This window comes from Ailuropoda melanoleuca, chromosome 3, assembly GCF_002007445.2.
Source record: "Ailuropoda melanoleuca isolate Jingjing chromosome 3, ASM200744v2, whole genome shotgun sequence".
Classification (NCBI taxonomy): Eukaryota; Metazoa; Chordata; class Mammalia; order Carnivora; family Ursidae; genus Ailuropoda; species Ailuropoda melanoleuca.
Window position 1 is genome coordinate 21,789,560 of NC_048220.1, and position 17,612 is coordinate 21,807,171.

The window sequence follows — 17,612 nt, forward strand, 5'->3', positions numbered from 1 at the left end:
AACAGCTGAAGTGAAATGTGATGGCATTAGTTCAAGAAAATTTTACTGCCAACAATAGAAAAGTAAATATTTACCATCAATTAAATTAGAATTCATATTCCTTATTTCTTCACCCTCGCCAGTGATGTAATGTCCAGAACAGAGAATTTCCCTCTTACCTGATAATCTTGAGGTATGAAGTTATCAATAATAAGCATCTGAAGTCGGAGCTCCCGGCTAAGTTGTCGAATATTCTCCAGTAGGCCTTCAATTTCCCTCTGATGCTCCTGTTGGAGATCAGCCATCTACCAGAAAATCAATAAAAATACTAAGGGCAAACAAGATTTTAAATATAAAACAGTTCCAACTGATATAGGCACTGGCCTAAGAAACCCTGTAAGAGCTTACACAGTTCCTTCACAAACAATGGACAGAATGACATTACCCATCACTATTTCCATGTTATTGGAAATATACAATATAGTTTCATAGCTAAAATTTGAAATTGCACAAAAAAGAGAAAATGTTATTTCTTTAAAATTGTAAGCATACATTAAGATCTCTTTAGGATTTTTAATCATACTTACTCAAAGAAAAAAAATTTTAATTCAGAGCTACATTTGTAGGTAATTTCTAGGAGACCAACCTCTGATTTGGCAGCCATCAGCATAGTCCAAACTTTCTTTAATTTCTTGGTTTTTCCCTGTGCTTCCTCTTGCAAGCTGGTATATTTTTCTTCAATATCCAAACGTTCTTGCTACAACAAAAATTGATAAACTTCAGAACAATTTTCTTCATTAAATCAAAAATTTAATTAAACAAATGATAAAAATGTTTAGCAACTAATATCTTTCAAAGCAATTCACAGATCTGCTTTAAAATTTTATTAAGATTATAGATATAAGACACCATATGATTTAACTTATATGTGCAATCCAAAAAAAAATAAATAAATACAAAGCATAAAGAGACCCATCACTACAGAAAACAAACGGATGGTTGGGCGTGGGGGGAGATAGAAAAAATGGGTGAAGGCTAGTGGGAGGCACAGGCCTTCAGTTAGGGAATAAGTCATGGGGATGAAAGGGACAGCACAGGGAATATAGTCAATAGTACTGTAATAGATAATACAGTGACAGATGACAGCTACACTTGTGGTGAGCAAGGAATAACATATGGAGAAGTTTAATCACTCTATGATGTACATCTGAAACTAGTGTAACACTGTGTGTCCACTATACTTAATTAATTAAATATGATGGATATAAAGCTTTTCACTAGAGGAGTTAAATACCGAAGGCAAAGTGTCAACCAAAACCGGAAAGTCACGTTACCTCTTTTTCCTCAAGTTCTCTGCGAAGTTGCTCTGCTCTTTTCCTCCGTTCTTCCAGTTCCATATTAGACTCTTCAAGAAGTTTCTCTTGTTCCTCAGCTTTTGCCAATAAATCAACACCACCCACAATTACCTTCTTCTCCAGTGCAGATAATTTCTCTAGCAAAGACTGATGTTCTTGTCTGTTGATTAAAAATGAGAATACTTAATATCCATCAATTGCCTACTATTCTATAATACCGTTTTCCAAAACCTTACAAGTATTTGGATGCAAAATTTCAGAATTTGTATATAATTATGTAACACCTCTATCAAATTGTATCACAGGGTAGTATAAATTAACTTATAATTTAATCTATAACATTCAAATTCACTGATAATTTTTCCTCCTACATAGAGACAAAATAGTAAAAACAGATGTAATTTTTGGAAATAGAACACATACAACAAAACCCTCTATCCAAAAAAGCTATTCTGGAAACAAAAATCAAGCTTTTAATTACTATTCAATTTTCTTCCTTATAAATATCCTAGGAAAAATACCAGAAATTTAAATCACAAATCCATCTCAATTAAGTAATACTCACTGGGCCTTAAGAAGATCTTTCTCCCGTTTCTCTAATTCAGCTCTAGCCTTGTTTCTTTCTTCTTCTTCCATATCAAGCTTTGTTTCAAGTGCTTTTCTCTCTTCATCAATTTTGGCTTGCATTTCAACCATCTTATCTGGGGACACTTTCTTTTTACCTATATGAGTCATTTAATTCCAACAATCACTTTAGAGTCAATGTTTCAGATTTGTATAAATTATCTTCCATTATAAAAGATACATTTCCTCAATAATACAAAGTCAATTATCAATATTTTAAGGAAATCAAATAAATAATATGTTTTATTTCTATTTACTATGTTCCTAGAATGACTTTTTAACTAATTGCTAAACAAAATGTTGTGTAACCATTCAATGATAACTAGGAACATAAGTATGTGAAAGAGAAGCAAAATAGGTAAGTGGGGGGAAAAAAGAGAAAGATTAATAATAAAAGGAAAGCCAAATAAATTTTAAAAAAAAACCAAAGATCTACGGGTCCCCAAATAAGNATTTTATTTATTTATTTGACAGAGATAGAGACAGCCAGCGAGAGAGGGAACACAAGCAGGGGGAGTGGGAGAGGAAGAAGCAGGCTCATAGCGGAGGAGCCTGATGTGGGGCTCGATCCCCATAACGCCGGGATCACGCCCTGAGCCGAAGGCAGACGCTCAACCACTGTGCCACCCAGGCGCCCCCCAAATAAATTTTTAAAAAAACCAAAGATCTACGGGTCCCCAAATAAGATATGTTCAAAAAAGCAGTAGGATTACTTTTTTCTGATAACTAAATACAAAATCAAGTGGCTTCCCAAAATACTTCCCCAAAATTGATTAAAATAAATGAATAAACAGAAGTCACATATAGGCCTAAATTGCACAGATAAAAGTGTCAGGCAAAATTTATAGCAACAAGTTTCTAATATATCTCTTCAGAGTTTTTCTAAAATTTATGTCTAATAAAATTATTTGGAAGTATTTCATCTCATAGTATAAAGGACGGAGTTCTATACTAATTATATAATGGTTATATTATAATTAACCAGGCATTTTACAGTTGCTGAGCTACCATAATCTATCATATCTTAAATGAGCAACTAAAATTGCTCGTTACTATGTCAAACTCAGGATCCTAAACATAAGCCATTTTAAATATGCCAAGTATCAAATATAAGTAGAAATACAACCAAATAATAAAGTTGGAAACAGAGCTTCCAATTGATTTTGACTATAGTGCCTAATATACACACAACAGATGTTCAGTAAAAGCTTATTGAATGAATCTCAAAATAATGAAATTAAAATGAAAAATCAAAAAGAGAAAATAAAGAACTAGGTTATTAAACTGGTTATGAAATTGTATCAAATATAATTCATTTCTGGTAATACAATTTCTTTGAAACATACTTTCCTTTAGAAAAACAATCAAACTTTTCGTAGAATTGGTTTGAGGCTCTCCTGAAAGCTTTCTGTCATTCTTAACTTCCTTCCCAAAGGACCACAGAAGAGTGTAAACCAGAGGAGTCTATAAATTGTTAATGTCTCTACCCAAAAGCTAGCCCCTCCTGCTAACAAGGAAAGAGAACTGAAAGATAATGACGATGCAGATATATATCTGAATATACACTTTCAGGAACCATGAGATGAAAAAAATCATTCATAGACTTTAAATCTTTATGATACAATTATATTTAAAAAAAAAAACAACAACCCAAGGGTTTAAAATACATTACCCTTCATTTCTATAGAAATAAAAGTCCAAAGCATACTTAAGCCACAAAACAAGTCAGTTAAATAAAAGAGTAAATAAGAGCACTGATCCAAATTCATGCTTTGGTGTGGTGTGATTCATTGCATTCCAAAAGTCAGGATGGAGACCTGAATATGTTGGCTTCTTTGGCACAGTCACCTATACTGAATGTTCTGATTTATGCTGTTAAAAAAATAATTTTAAAAATTAATCTAATTCCTGTTCCTAGTGAACTCCTAGAAAGGATTTCTAATCAGTAGTACTATTTCTTGGAAATTGAGGGAGAAAAGTGTAAATTCAAGTATAAAGTTAAGTGCATGCAGAGGGTGACTGGAAGGCATAGCTGATAGAGCATCCGACTCTTGATCTTGGGGTTGTGAGTTCGAGCCCCACACTGGGTGTAGAGATTACGTAAAAATAAAATCTTTAAAAATAAATAAAGAACATGTATTAAAAAATTACAACTTACTTTCCACCTCAGAATTACAAATATTTAAAGAAAAAATGGCAAGTATGTTAAGACAAAAAAACCACAAAAACAAAAAACAAAAAAAACCCCACAGAACCTCTGTTTGAAGACATGGATACTAACAGTATAGTGGAAATGATCTGATAAATATATGCAGATTAATTTTTAGGCTTATAGGGTTCTAATTGTTTGGTTAACAGTTAAAAACACAGTTTCCAACCCCATTAAGAGGCAGTAAAATAAGATATTACATGTAGAAATACAATTGATGAATTGTGTTGAATTACTTAGGAGGCCTGTTGATGAATTACTTACTAGGCCTGAATTGCATTAGCTATTCAAAACCATTCAGGTAGTATTTTCCAACTGATGCTTTAGCAGCAAAAATCTTACTGCGCTCTTACGACATTCTCATAAAGATGACCATGCATTTATAGCTAGGTTCAGTTTCAAAAGTTTAATATTTAAGTAACATAATTTCTAGCCAGTATTATTCAGATAAATCATTATATTTCTCTCTAAATAATATGTTAGGCTAAATGTGAATATATTCCAACTTCCCTAATCAGGCACTTGAAATCATGACATCATTAAAAATCACTTTTATATCGATTTTTTTTTAAAGATTTTCTAAAAATCCTAACCAAACCAAAACCCTTCTAATACTGCATGACACAATTCTGCACAAAATTTCAAGTAAATAAATCTTTAAAAAATGGTGATATCATACAGTATTTAATTTTAATATTTTTAGTTGCCCTTTGCCATGTGTTCCAACCAAAACTGTCAAAATGAACTTTGGCAAGATAAAGTTAAAGGGAAGAATTTCAGGAAGACTTAACTGAATTAATTTTTTTTTTCATTACATGAACACCCATGGGCATAAGTAACCAGGCATTTGATTCCTTGCTGTTAAAAAAAAAAAAAAAAGCTTGAAAGTGAAAATCATTTATATTTGTGTTACCAAAATTTGGCTTAATGGGTTTTTAAAAATTTAGGAAAAAACATCATGTCATCTGGTTCTGCTGTTGTATTTGTCTATTTTGTCAATTAGGTCTAGAGAATCCAGTGAAGTTGTCACTATCAATCTAATACTTCAGAATTGTTCTTCTAAAAAGATCGTTTGGAAACAAGATGTTCCTATATCTTCTGAACAAAAATTGAAATGAATTTTTTTTTAATTTAGGAAAAAAGTAAGTTTAAAAAAAAAAAAGCTAATGTTGAAAGATTTTTTTAAATACAAAAGACAGATACTTACCTTGAAAAAAAAAACTATTAAATTTAAAAAAATATATGTAGTTAAATAACAAAGTTCTTTATAGTTTAAATAATTGTACCATGTGGAGTGCAAATCAATCACACCAACCTGCTTGATCTTTCAGTAAGAGTAGTAAGCAAATCGTAGACAGGAAGCATATGCACAGAGATGAAGAGGAAAAAAAGAAAAACATTATTTCCTTTGTAAAACAAAGAAAAATGTTTAACAGCATTTACTTATAGTAGAAATATAGAAATAAATCAAATCATTACCAAAACTGAAAAAGAGCAGCTTTATGTAAAAAGAAAAGCATATTCAACACAGAGATGTAATTTAAGCAAATAAGATTAATTTAGACTAAGATTACAATTCAAATCAATCTCAAGAGCTCACAATGACTCCCAGACTCCTGCAAATAATAACAGTTCAGCACCAAGTGGTTATACTAATGGTATACATGGAATTGGGAACCTGTTAAGGTCTGGGAAGTAATCTAAAAGGACAAAACAGAAAATTATGCCAATTTAAAAAACTAGTAAGTTAAAAGTAGCAAAATTTGCATTGTCAATTTCCAAAATTTCCCAATTCGATGTTCTAATATAAAGATCCCATACAGGTGTGCCTCCCCTTTAAGAAAATCCAACACAAAAACCTCAATCAACTAAAGAGATGAATTGGATTATAGTAATTTGCAGTGATAATTTGATTAACAAAAGGATTTAATGAAGAAATGTTAAAGACAGCAAGTTCTCCCAATAGATTTGATTTTCCAATTTGATTTATAAGCAATTTTTTCAGAAAAAAAAGTAATTGCATAAAGTGAAGTACACCTGTATAATAACGAACTTGCATTCAATCTATTAGTAGATTGTTACGGGTAATTATGATTCCATAGAGGTAAATGATCAACTGATGACTCAAGCAAAGAACACCTTAAAAAAAGCCATTCGTATTTTTAAAAGGGACAGTACATACAAGTTACACACAGCAACCACATGCTGGGAAAACCATTTTTCCACTTCACCAACACACCCACATCACAACAGAAGAACTTAATGTTATGCGCTAGGTACACCAGCAGTAACTAAAACTGCATGAATCGAACCAAGTACAACTCATTTCATAACATACTTTCATAGAACTACTCTTTAAAGTAAATTTTAAAACAGAAACTTAAATTATAATGCCACTCAGGTATTTTCTCATATCTGACAGTTTATAATACAAAATAATACCTCTATATGGTTTCTAAAGCAATTTCTTTTATTTTATGAATTGTCCTTTAAATTAGTGGTTTTGGTAAAATATAAGAGCTGTCAAGAGAAAAAACGATTCCTAATACTCTTGGAATTTTTCTTCTAAAGGCATAAGAATAAACAAATGTGTTTGTTATTAGTTTTAGAAAAATAAGTACATAGATAATGCTTTAAAAGGCAGTAAGCTGCAATCTAGTAGAAAAAAAATCAATTCCCTTTTCGTCTAAAAATATACATAAAATTAGTAATACTTTTCAACTGATTTAAGGTTTAAGAAAAAGCCTTTTTGACTGAAATACGTCTAGACAGATCCTGCATAAACAACTTCTTGTAGATCTGAATTCTCTAATCATAGCTTAGAGAGTTTCTTAAAATCAGTCAGGTAGTTGAGAAATAGAGAAAGTGGCCATATGAAATGAAATACTATCCAGTGTATCTTTACTTGTTTCAAAGATTACATTTTTCTTTATGTGGGAGCTTTCAATCTTGAGCTACCCCTAAGAATAGGACATCAAAGCACAAAATCTTTATAACTTAAGACATGTTATAATGGGCACTGGTGTATTGCCAAATGTGATTTGTACTTTTAGAAATTCAGGATTTGTTACTGCCTAGCCCTTCTACTGACTAGGATTGGAAGTTTATCCTGAAATATAAAAAGGAACTGTAAGAATTATTCTTTGATACAGCTTACTAGCTCTCTTTACATTATCTCAATTGCAAAAGCACGAATCTCTCTTCCATTGTCTCAAACATAAGCTTAAGCACACGTTTTAACAATTACAGTTAACTGGAAGCAATGAAGAAGGGGGGATCATCACATGCTTTGTTCTACTGAGAAGTCCAACATGTACTCTTTAAGTAATGGCGGGGAGCAGTGCAGCATTTCTCAAATGAAGCCCATGGGTTATGGAAAAGCCAAAGCTCTGTGAGAGAATTTAAGAGCTACCACTCACTAGGCAAGGACTTATCCAGAGGTTTCTCTATGACAGAACATGTGGAGTCTGAACTACTGCTGCTGCTACTGCCTGGAAGACAAAGAAGTGAGCCCGACGGGAACCAGAGAAAGAGGAAACAAGAGAATGAACACATACACAGAGGAAAATTCAGTTCCAGAGAGAGACTTTTAAAGAACAATCAAGCTTTGCATTAAAGAACCAAACGTGCTTTCCGTTAATACCAGTCTTGGTAGACTACCCAATATTCTCTAGGTACAAAGCCAGACGGGGCAGTTAGAAACTGGATTGCTTTAACCATCTACTGTGGGCAAACCCCACTACCCACTTAAAACACAGTAATTCAGAGGGTTGGAATGACGTGAATAAAAAAATAAGGCATTTGGTGACATTTAAGTCTATTTAAACTATTTACCTGGTAAGTTACAGGAGGTGAATTTTAAAATTTAAAGTTATGTACAATTAAAACTATAGGAATGATGAATTACCCTTCATCACAGACAGGGTGGTTTGTCTCCAATTTCACTCTCCACCAAAACATCAAGCAATTGGATATAATTATGCATGTTTCAGGTTTCATGGCAAAACTGTGAAAGGCTCACTAAAAATATTATAATTTCTAAGTCTAGAAGGAAGGTATCTTACTAATAAATATTTTAACATATTAAGCAATGGCATTTTTTTCTATTTTAAGTTTTATTTTTAACAAATCTATGATCTGCTTTAGCTATGAATAGTCTGTGAAAAATAGGTATGAACACAAAACCATTTATCTAAATAGGGGTCAGCAAGCATTTTCTCTTAAGGTACAGATAATAAGTGCTTTAGGCTTTGTGGGCCATACAGCCTCATCTGAAAGCAGCTGTATACCATATGCAAACAAATGAGCATGGATATTTAATAAAATTTTATTTGTAAAAGAAGGTGGTGGGACAGATTTGGCCAGTAGACTATAGCTGGCCAGCTCTTGCTCTAAATCATGCTCTTTCCGCCTTTTGAAGTTATAGAACCTTTGGTTTTAAAATTTGGGACTCCTGGGTTTATTTTCAGCAAGATCATTTTAATAAGACAAGCAAAATATGCACCAGCTTGAAAACAATGATCCACACATTAATGATCCACATTAATGGAAGAGAGTTCTGAAACAGATAAACGTCAAGAGCAAAAACATTTGAAAAGTGGGCCATTATAATATGTCTCTCTCTTTTGCCTGTCATCTGTATCTTTATCACAATAAATACAAACTTACTTCACACTTGCCAACAAATGCCCCATAAAAGAGTAAGAACAAAAGTACATTCTATAAAGCAAAGCATTAAATTAAAAAAACAGAATCCTCATACAAATTCATCATTTAAAATTCAATGACTTCTAAAGCCTAAACCATGCTTGAGAAAAACTCTGCATTATCCTGATTTCCTTAAAAAAATTTTAGGTTCCCAACACAAATCAAAGTCCCCACAAAAAATTAAAACCCTGAATGAAATCTTTACATGGTATAACCACTATCACAGATTTTCACAATTCTAAACTGTAAAAGACAGAACATATGGTATTATGATTCAACTCTAAGTAGGAGATCCGCATAGGAAAAAAAATAAGGCAAAGTTAAACACGTATATGGCACATTTCCTCTGTGTGAATTGCTACCATAACTAAAAATGGCACACACACACAAAAAAAGGCATGTACTCAGACGAATGTTAAACCATATTTAGGTAGCAATCCCAGTTAATTTCTAGAACACTGAAAAGAACTTACCCCTTCTTTTTTTCCTTTTCTCTCCATCTTCTCCAACCTCACCTTCTTCATCATCATCCTCTTCTGACCCACTGATATCAGAGCCTGATATTTCTTCCCCTTAAATAGAAATTTCACAAAACAATTTATATTCTATACCAGGTTATGGCCTACATTAATTTTCTTCATTAAGTCTGTTGCCCTAAACAAACCGTATTTTAATATTCCTAAACAGTATATCACATGCTAACCTCAGGAAAAAGATGTAATGTATACAGAGGCTTTATTTTAAATTTCCTAAAGAGAAGTTAAATTCTGATCTACTTACTTAATGGGTGCCCAGTCGATTAAGTGTCTGCCTTTGGCTCAGGTCATGATCCCAGGCTCCTGGGATGGAGCCCCACATCTGTTGCACCCCCAGCTCATGCTGCCCCCCTGCTTGTGCTCCCTCTCTCACTCTCTCTCAAATAAATAAAATCTTTCAAAAAAACTTCTGATCTACTTAAAATTTCAAATGATTAGTTTAAATAAAGTACTACATACAATATAAAAATTTCGAGTTAAAGTCACTATTTCAGTTTTTTAAAACAGCGATCACTCTGGGGAGCATTTTCTCCTCAGTTTTCTGTATAGGATTTTATTTTATTTTTAAAATATCTATTATTTTTAAGTAATCTCTACACCCAACATGGAGCTCAAACTCACAACCATGTGATCAAGAGTCACATGCTCCACCAACTAAGCCAGCTGGGCGTCCCTCTGTTTAAGATTTTTAAAAATTCATTCAACCTGCATATTTTTTAAGAATGATAAAACTCATCTAACACAGTGATCCCACTTTCAGGACTATATCATAAGAAAAGAAGGACTTACTTGTACAAAGAGTATAATAAAAAGAAAAAGAAAAAAGGGAATAATTAAACTAATAATGCAGATCAGTACTATATTACCTTCAAAATAGTTATTTAAAAATAACACTGTCCATGTATGAAATGTCTAAAAAAACAAAGGTATTTGGGGAAAAAAATAAATATATACTAATCACAAACAATAATATCTAAACCAGTAAATAATGGATAAGAAGAGATAAGTATATTGGGAGAAAGAATTTATTAAAAATATTTTCTTTGGCCTAGTAACAACGACACCCTAGTAGCAATGAGTGGACCAACACCCAAGTCTTGGTTTCTAAATGCGATTCCACTGAAAGGAAACAGGGAGACATAGATGGTATTATGCCAGGGTAGGGAACATACAAAATGAGCCTAAAACATCTGTGATGCCAGAAATAAAGAAAAACTCAAAACCAAAAATCAAAAAATTGATGGAAGCATGCTGAAAGGATATAGCAACTACCCTGAAGGAGCTCCTATGGCAAAAGTTCGAACAATCTGAGCAATGAAACAAATAATGATATTATTGTATTATAATGCACAGACTAAAGTAAATATCCATGAGTCGGTACTGACAAATAAATAAGTGAATAAACAAGTGGGGGAGGAGGGACTACTCNAAGAAAAACTCAAAACCAAAAATCAAAAAATTGATGGAAGCATGCTGAAAGGATATAGCAACTACCCTGAAGGAGCTCCTATGGCAAAAGTTCGAACAATCTGAGCAATGAAACAAATAATGATATTATTGTATTATAATGCACAGACTAAAGCAAATATCCATGAGTCGGTACTGACAAATAAATAAGTGAATAAACAAGTGGGGGAGGAGGGACTACTCCCCCTTACAATAGAATTCCAAACATTAAATATTAGAAGAATGATGAGAAAACAAAATCGCCGAGGAGCAAATTCCACAGAATTACTGTTGCTGGCAAGAACCCCACATGGATGCTCAAATTAGTGGGGAAAGGTATGATAAGAAACAGGACCCTTTAGTAATTTCAAAGTATCTCCCCACAAGATACACCTTAAGTTCAAAGGAAAATGTAAAATTATAGAATTTAGAGGGAAGAAACCTTGCAGAATAATTACGAGAGAACTACAGACAACCCAAATTGAGGAACATTCTACAAATACATGACTTTTACAGTGTCAAGACCATGAAAGGTGGAGAAAGATGAGGAACTGAAGACTGGAGGAGACAACTTAATGCAATATGTAATGCTAGACTGCATCCTGGACTAGAGAAAAAGGGCACTAGAGAGCAAACTCAACATCTAAATAAAATCGACAGATTAGTTAGTAAGTCTGTATCAATGTAAAATTCTGGTTCCAACAACTGTAAGATGTTCACTGTAAGATGCTCCAGTCATATGTTAACATAAGGGGAAGCTAGGTGATGAGTATTTAGGAACTCACTATACTCTGAAGTTTTCTAAGTCTACTAAAAATTTTAAAAATTATTCTTTTAATGTTTTTCCCTACTTTTTTATTGTTTATATGATCAACTGTATTTACCATATTATAACACTGTTAACTGGATTATAAAAACAAATGTCATAAGCATCAGTGAAATGAAATGTCTTAAAAATAAAGTCAGCATTACCACATGATCGATCAATTCCACTTCTGGGCATATACTCAAAGGAAGTGAAAGCAAGAACTCAAAAACGTATCTGTACACCCACATTCATAGCCAGATTATTTACAGTAGCCAAAAGGCAAAAGCAACCCACGTGTCCACCAAAAGATGAATGGATAAACAAAATGTGGTATATACAAACAATGGGATATTATTCAGCCTTAAAAACGAAGGAAATTCTGACACAGGATGGAACCTTGAAGACATTATGCTAAGTAAAATAACCCAGACACAAAAGCACATGTATTATATGATTCCACTCATATGAGTTATCTAGATAGTCAAATTCAGAGACAGAATAGTGGTTACCAGGGGCTGAGGCAGAGAGGGGGATGGAGAGTTAATGTTTAATGGGTATAGAGCTTCATTTGGGGATGATTAAAAAGTTTTAGGGATGGATGATGGTAATGGTTATAGAACAATGTTAACATACTTAATGCCACAGAATAAAAATAGTTAAAATGGTAAATTTTACGTTATATTCATTTTGCCACAATGAAAAAATGTAAAAAAATAAAGGCAGCAAAATAAAGGTGTGAATTGAACATTAACACATCTAAGAAATTTTAAATCTTTAAAACATATTGACTATAAATACCACCTAGTGGTCATATTTAAAATACCAGAGTTCATCATCTAAGAGGCAGTTCAATTACTGCTTTTCCTCAATAATTTTACCCAAGTTTATTGAATCTGTACCCTTTCCAAACATCTGCAATGGTGGTATCTGTGCAATTCACATCTGTCCTATCCAGTCTCTCCATATACCATTAAAAAAAAACAAGACAACAAACCACTCTAAAGCCCTTTGTTTATCTGGTATGAAAAGGAGCAGCCCTATGCCAATCAGTTCTTAGCATGAAAGTGTGGAGAGTCACTGAGCACTTGACTGACAGTCTGTAAATTTCTCATCCTCATGAACAAGGTCTTCAAACTTTCTAACCTTCTAACATCTGGTTAGAAAAGGATTCCCCAAACAGAATCTCATGTTCAAATTTAAGCATGAAAGCATATTTTCAAAGTCACATAATGAATTTTTACTTACTAAATTCTGTTTACCCATGACCTTGATAGGTTTCTTTACTTTGAATAATAGCCACTGATATCTTTCACAAAGAACTCTGGGTCATCTTCACCTAAATACATATATGGTAAAACTTGCTCTTATACAAAGACCAAAAAAATTCATTATTTAGTAAGTATTTAAAATACACAAATGAAATCTATAAAAGGACATGGCCTGGGTGGCTCAGATGGTTAAGCATCTGCCTTCAGCTCAGGTCATGACCTCTGGGTCCTGGGATTGAGCCCCGCATCAGGCTTCTGGCTCAGCAGGGAGTCTGCTTCTCCCTCTCCTTCTGCCTTTTCCCCCTGCTCATGCTCTCTCTGTCTCAAATGAATAAATAAAATATTTTTTTAAAAAAAAGGACATGGGAACTGAGATGATTGAGATGGAGTTTAAAGTAAATGAATTTTAAAAAATCACATACACAAATGTTACATAATTATACTTAATATGAAAATGCTAAAGTGTGTATCAAGTTACCTTGCAGAAATATTGCTTTAAATAGCAATGTTAGATGCTCAAAGAATTTTAACAAGTTGTTTTTATTAGAACACTTAGTGGGTAAGCAACATATTTTTAGCTAACATTAACATTAATATTTTGAGAAAAAGTTACCTTCTTCAAGCTTTTTTTTCAGTTCCTCTATTTCTTTCTGAAACTGGCGAAGCAAAGCATCCTTTGGGTCTTCATTAATTCTAGCTTTGTTTTTAATATTCTTAGCACGGTTAGCATACCGTAATGTACTGATAGTTTCATCATAGTTGTAATCTGCTGGCCCAATATTTGCACACTGTTGAATTAGGAATACAAAATATTTTATATTTGATGCAGTTAAAATTAATACTACCATTATGATACATCAAAAAGAATTTTTGAAACATAGTTATCCTCTGGCCTTCTTGAACAAGAAAGCATCAGCCACACAGATTTCCAGCCCCATTATATGGACTAGCACACACAGTGTACTTGAGAAAGAATAACCACAAATCACAACAAGCGAAATACTTAATAGTTTTAAAAATGTTATGCATATCAATCATTGGCATAAATAGGAATCTGAAATTTTCCTGATGATAACTATTCCACAATTAAGTCTTACCATCATGGTTTTTGAATTTCCTCCTAAGGAGTCTTGAAGAAGACGAGTCAGTTTAGAGTTGCGATAAGGAACATGAGTGCTTTTTCCATCAACCAAGGCAGAAATTACATTACCAAGGGTGGAAAGTGAAAGATTGATTTTTGTGGCTTCCTTTAGGCGCTGTCCAGTAGCTCCAGTTTTTGCCTGTCTTTCTGAACCCTAGCAATAAAGACAGAAATAAAGCTAAAATAAAAAAATACAGAATATTCCTTTGAAAGTTTAAAACAAAATTTGACACTGAAATATCTGCTATGGTATCTGGAATTTGCTTCAAAATAATACAGGAAGGGAAAAAGCGGCTGATGGTAGAGATGAAACAGGCCTGGGCATGAACAGATAACTGCTGAAGGTGGGTCACGGGTACAAGGAAGACCATACTGTTCTTAGTACTTTTGTAGACGTTAGAAGGTTTCCATAATAAATAAGTTAAGAACACATATACAAGTAAACAAGTTAAAAATTGTATGTAAATCACACATTTTCACTCGAATTTTTATTCACTTATAAAATGCACAAAATCACAAGTTATTCCTTGAGTAGTGCCCTCTTACTTACAGCAAGATCTACAAGATGGAGCTTCCCCATTCTGACATGCATGTTACCATCAACGCCTTTTTCACTGCATTCTATAGTAATTGTAAAGATGGCATGGGAACGGGAACTGTGTTCATTCATGTTAGTTGCACCAACAGAACCTTGAAGAAAGGAAAGAAATTCTTAAAAAGTATAACAAGAGGGAGTAGTTTTAAAAATAATTAAATGTCCAGAATGGTTTTAAATACTTAATCTCATCACAGCAAAGAGCCAGAGAGCATGGCTAAACCAGAAAAGGATAAGTTTATTTAACATTAGAAATTTCTCTGCCTGACAATTTATGTTGATAACAAAGGAATTTGTAATGTTTCTCATATTACAGAGGTAATTTTAGGACAAAACACTTAATTTCAATCCCAAGTATTATTGACTAAACAAATAACTAAGGTAAAAAAAAAGTTAAATAATTTAAAAAATTATTGCTGTTCCAGCTATCTCTATTATGTTCTGAGAATCTAAACCACAGAAATACTTGCACATATGCATTAGATGATACAGGCTATTCAGTACAGCATTGTTTGCAATATCAAGAGATCAGAAACAATCAAAAGGACAGTGGTCAATCTACTACAGAACAGTCATGGGGCACCTGGGTGGCTTAGTCGGTTAAGCATCTGACTCTTGATTTTGGCTCAGGTCGTGAGATCGAACCCCACGCTGGGCTCAGCCCTCAGCATGGACTTAGCCTGAGATTCTCCCTCTCCCTCTCCCTCTCCCTCTGCCTCTCCCCCTGCTTGCATGCTCTAAATAAGTAAATAAATAAATAAAATCTTAAAAAAATAATCGTACTATGGGCTACTAAATAGTCCTTTAAAAACACAAAACAGATATGTATGTATGACATGGGAAGATACCTATAACATATGAACTAAAAAATAATAATAATAAAAAATAAAAAAATAAATTAAAAAAAACAGAGAAAGGAATATATAGTACAATCCTATTTCTGTTAAACAAAGCATCCACTCAAAATACAGCATTCAAGTATGAATATTTTACATAAATATATTATGTAAGAAAAAGTTTTGTTTTTTATAATAGGTATGTATTAGGTTTTTAATTGCCAAGTATTTGAAAAGCATTTTGTTAATTTTAGCCAATGTCAAAATTATCTTCCTACTATATATTCATGCAGAACTTCTCCATGCAAGCCTTGATTTTATAATTTTAAGATTAAAAGGGTATTCTTTATTAGCATATGGTTATATGAGAAGTCAGGTAACTAGAGTGTAAACTGCAGTCATAAAGGAAAGGAAAGCCCAATGGAAGAAGGTAAAAGAAAAATTAGTGAAAGAAAATGCAAGGATTTGTGACTCTACAAAAATTTTCTTTTAAATCATATTACAAACTTAATGTATTTTTTCCAAATATACTTAAAAAATAAATCCAGGGGCGCCTGCCTTGCTCAATCAGTAGAGCATTTGACTCTTGATCTCAGGATTTTAAGTTTGAGCCCCACGTTGGGTGCAGAGATTAAAAATAAAATCTTTAAAAAAATAAAATTAAATCTAATACCACTTCATAACATCTGATCAGTAGTGATACACCTACTGAGTATTTTTTATCTTCTGGCTTTTCCACTTAACATTATCTCCTATATTTCCATGTAAAAACAATTTGCAAATTTTACTAAAATTGATTTTGCTACTCCCTGAGAGATATCTGGGATTATTTCCCAATTTTAGGTCCTCATAATGAACACTAATATGAACATCTTTGAGCAGACACCATTCTTTCTCTTTAGGATTATGTTCATAGGATGTATTTTCCAAACTGGAATTACCAGATTATAGGGTAGGAATAGTTTTATAGCTATGTGATTATCAAAGCACACTGTAGCAGTGTTTTTCAACTTGGAGTAGGAGAGAACACGTAATTTGAAAAAATCATATTAACTATTTTAGTACCTATTATTTTTGCAATGTAAGTACAACATGTTATTTATGACTGTGACTTTTCTTTATTTCTGGTTATGAAAACAAAGCAATGCCACAAACACGCTACACTGAACATTACAATCCCTAAGGAGAAAACTGCTTGCAGCAATCAAGTTGACTCAATGCTCCAACCTACTATTACATCGCATAATGGAAATAAAACAAAAAAACTTAGTTTTAATTTTTGTCAAAATATTTATTCTGGAGTAAGAAAAAAACCTAAATTTTTATATTTTTCAGGATGCTATGGGAAAACTTATCCTATAAATATGACTGCATGTGTATAAACTCATAATATAAGAATATTTACTACAGTATTGCTCAACACCAGCATGAGTGAAAACAACACAAAAGTCCATGAATAAAAGATTGGGTAAATACATTATGTAGATCCATTCAGTGAAATACTATATAGTTACTTTGAAATGTCTACCATGTGTTACTGTGAAATGATTTCCAAAATAGTATCATTAAGTGAATAAAGGATACTATTCTCGGACTCATGAGGAAAAGACAAGCACTTTATCTAAAAAGACATGCTTGGGCATACATACACTGTGCCAGGAAGGGGACAGGACAAAGTAATAGAGTTCCACCAGGGAACTAGATGACTGAAACCCAAGGGTAGGAGAATGACTTGTTTTTCAATGTATACTTTGGTGCCTTTTGAATTTTACATGTGTATGGATTACCTATTCAAAAAGAAAATTTTTTAAAGAAAACGATTATGGTTTAATGGCTGAAAAACCCTGCTCTACAGAAACATTAGCTAATTTCCAATGGTGCCCAGAATGCAAATGTAAGTGACTATTTAATCTGCATTTTAATTGCTAAGAGGATCATGTATTTGTTCATGGGATGAAAGGCTTATTTTCTTAAGTGCAAAATTAACTATTTCTATACTATGACCACCTGGACAAAACGGGAACTAATTTTATATTTGTATCAATTTTTCATCTATTTAAAATAGCAGCTTTTACTGTCACATTTCCTCCCTCTGCTATTTTCCCCTG

General features: G+C 32.9%; 1 protein-coding gene across 2 annotated transcripts in view; it reads right to left on the reverse strand.

Annotated features, from left to right (window-relative positions):
• Window positions 1-17,612, reverse strand: part of KIF3A (kinesin family member 3A) — a 53,464-nt gene that overhangs the window by 8,284 nt on the left and 27,568 nt on the right. Inside the window, exons 6-15 of one of the 2 annotated variants that reach the window (XM_019799039.2) lie at window positions 14,624-14,763; window positions 14,030-14,227; window positions 13,546-13,720; window positions 9,348-9,446; window positions 7,587-7,658; window positions 5,483-5,491; window positions 1,900-2,056; window positions 1,314-1,494; window positions 626-736; window positions 159-284 (exon numbers count right to left, since the gene is read on the reverse strand). In XM_019799039.2, the coding sequence (XP_019654598.1) occupies window positions 159-284; window positions 626-736; window positions 1,314-1,494; window positions 1,900-2,056; window positions 5,483-5,491; window positions 7,587-7,658; window positions 9,348-9,446; window positions 13,546-13,720; window positions 14,030-14,227; window positions 14,624-14,763 (1,268 nt within the window). The remainder of the gene's footprint in view (window positions 1-158; window positions 285-625; window positions 737-1,313; window positions 1,495-1,899; window positions 2,057-5,482; window positions 5,492-7,586; window positions 7,659-9,347; window positions 9,447-13,545; window positions 13,721-14,029; window positions 14,228-14,623; window positions 14,764-17,612) is intronic. The other variant, XM_011224185.3, reaches the window with a different exon arrangement.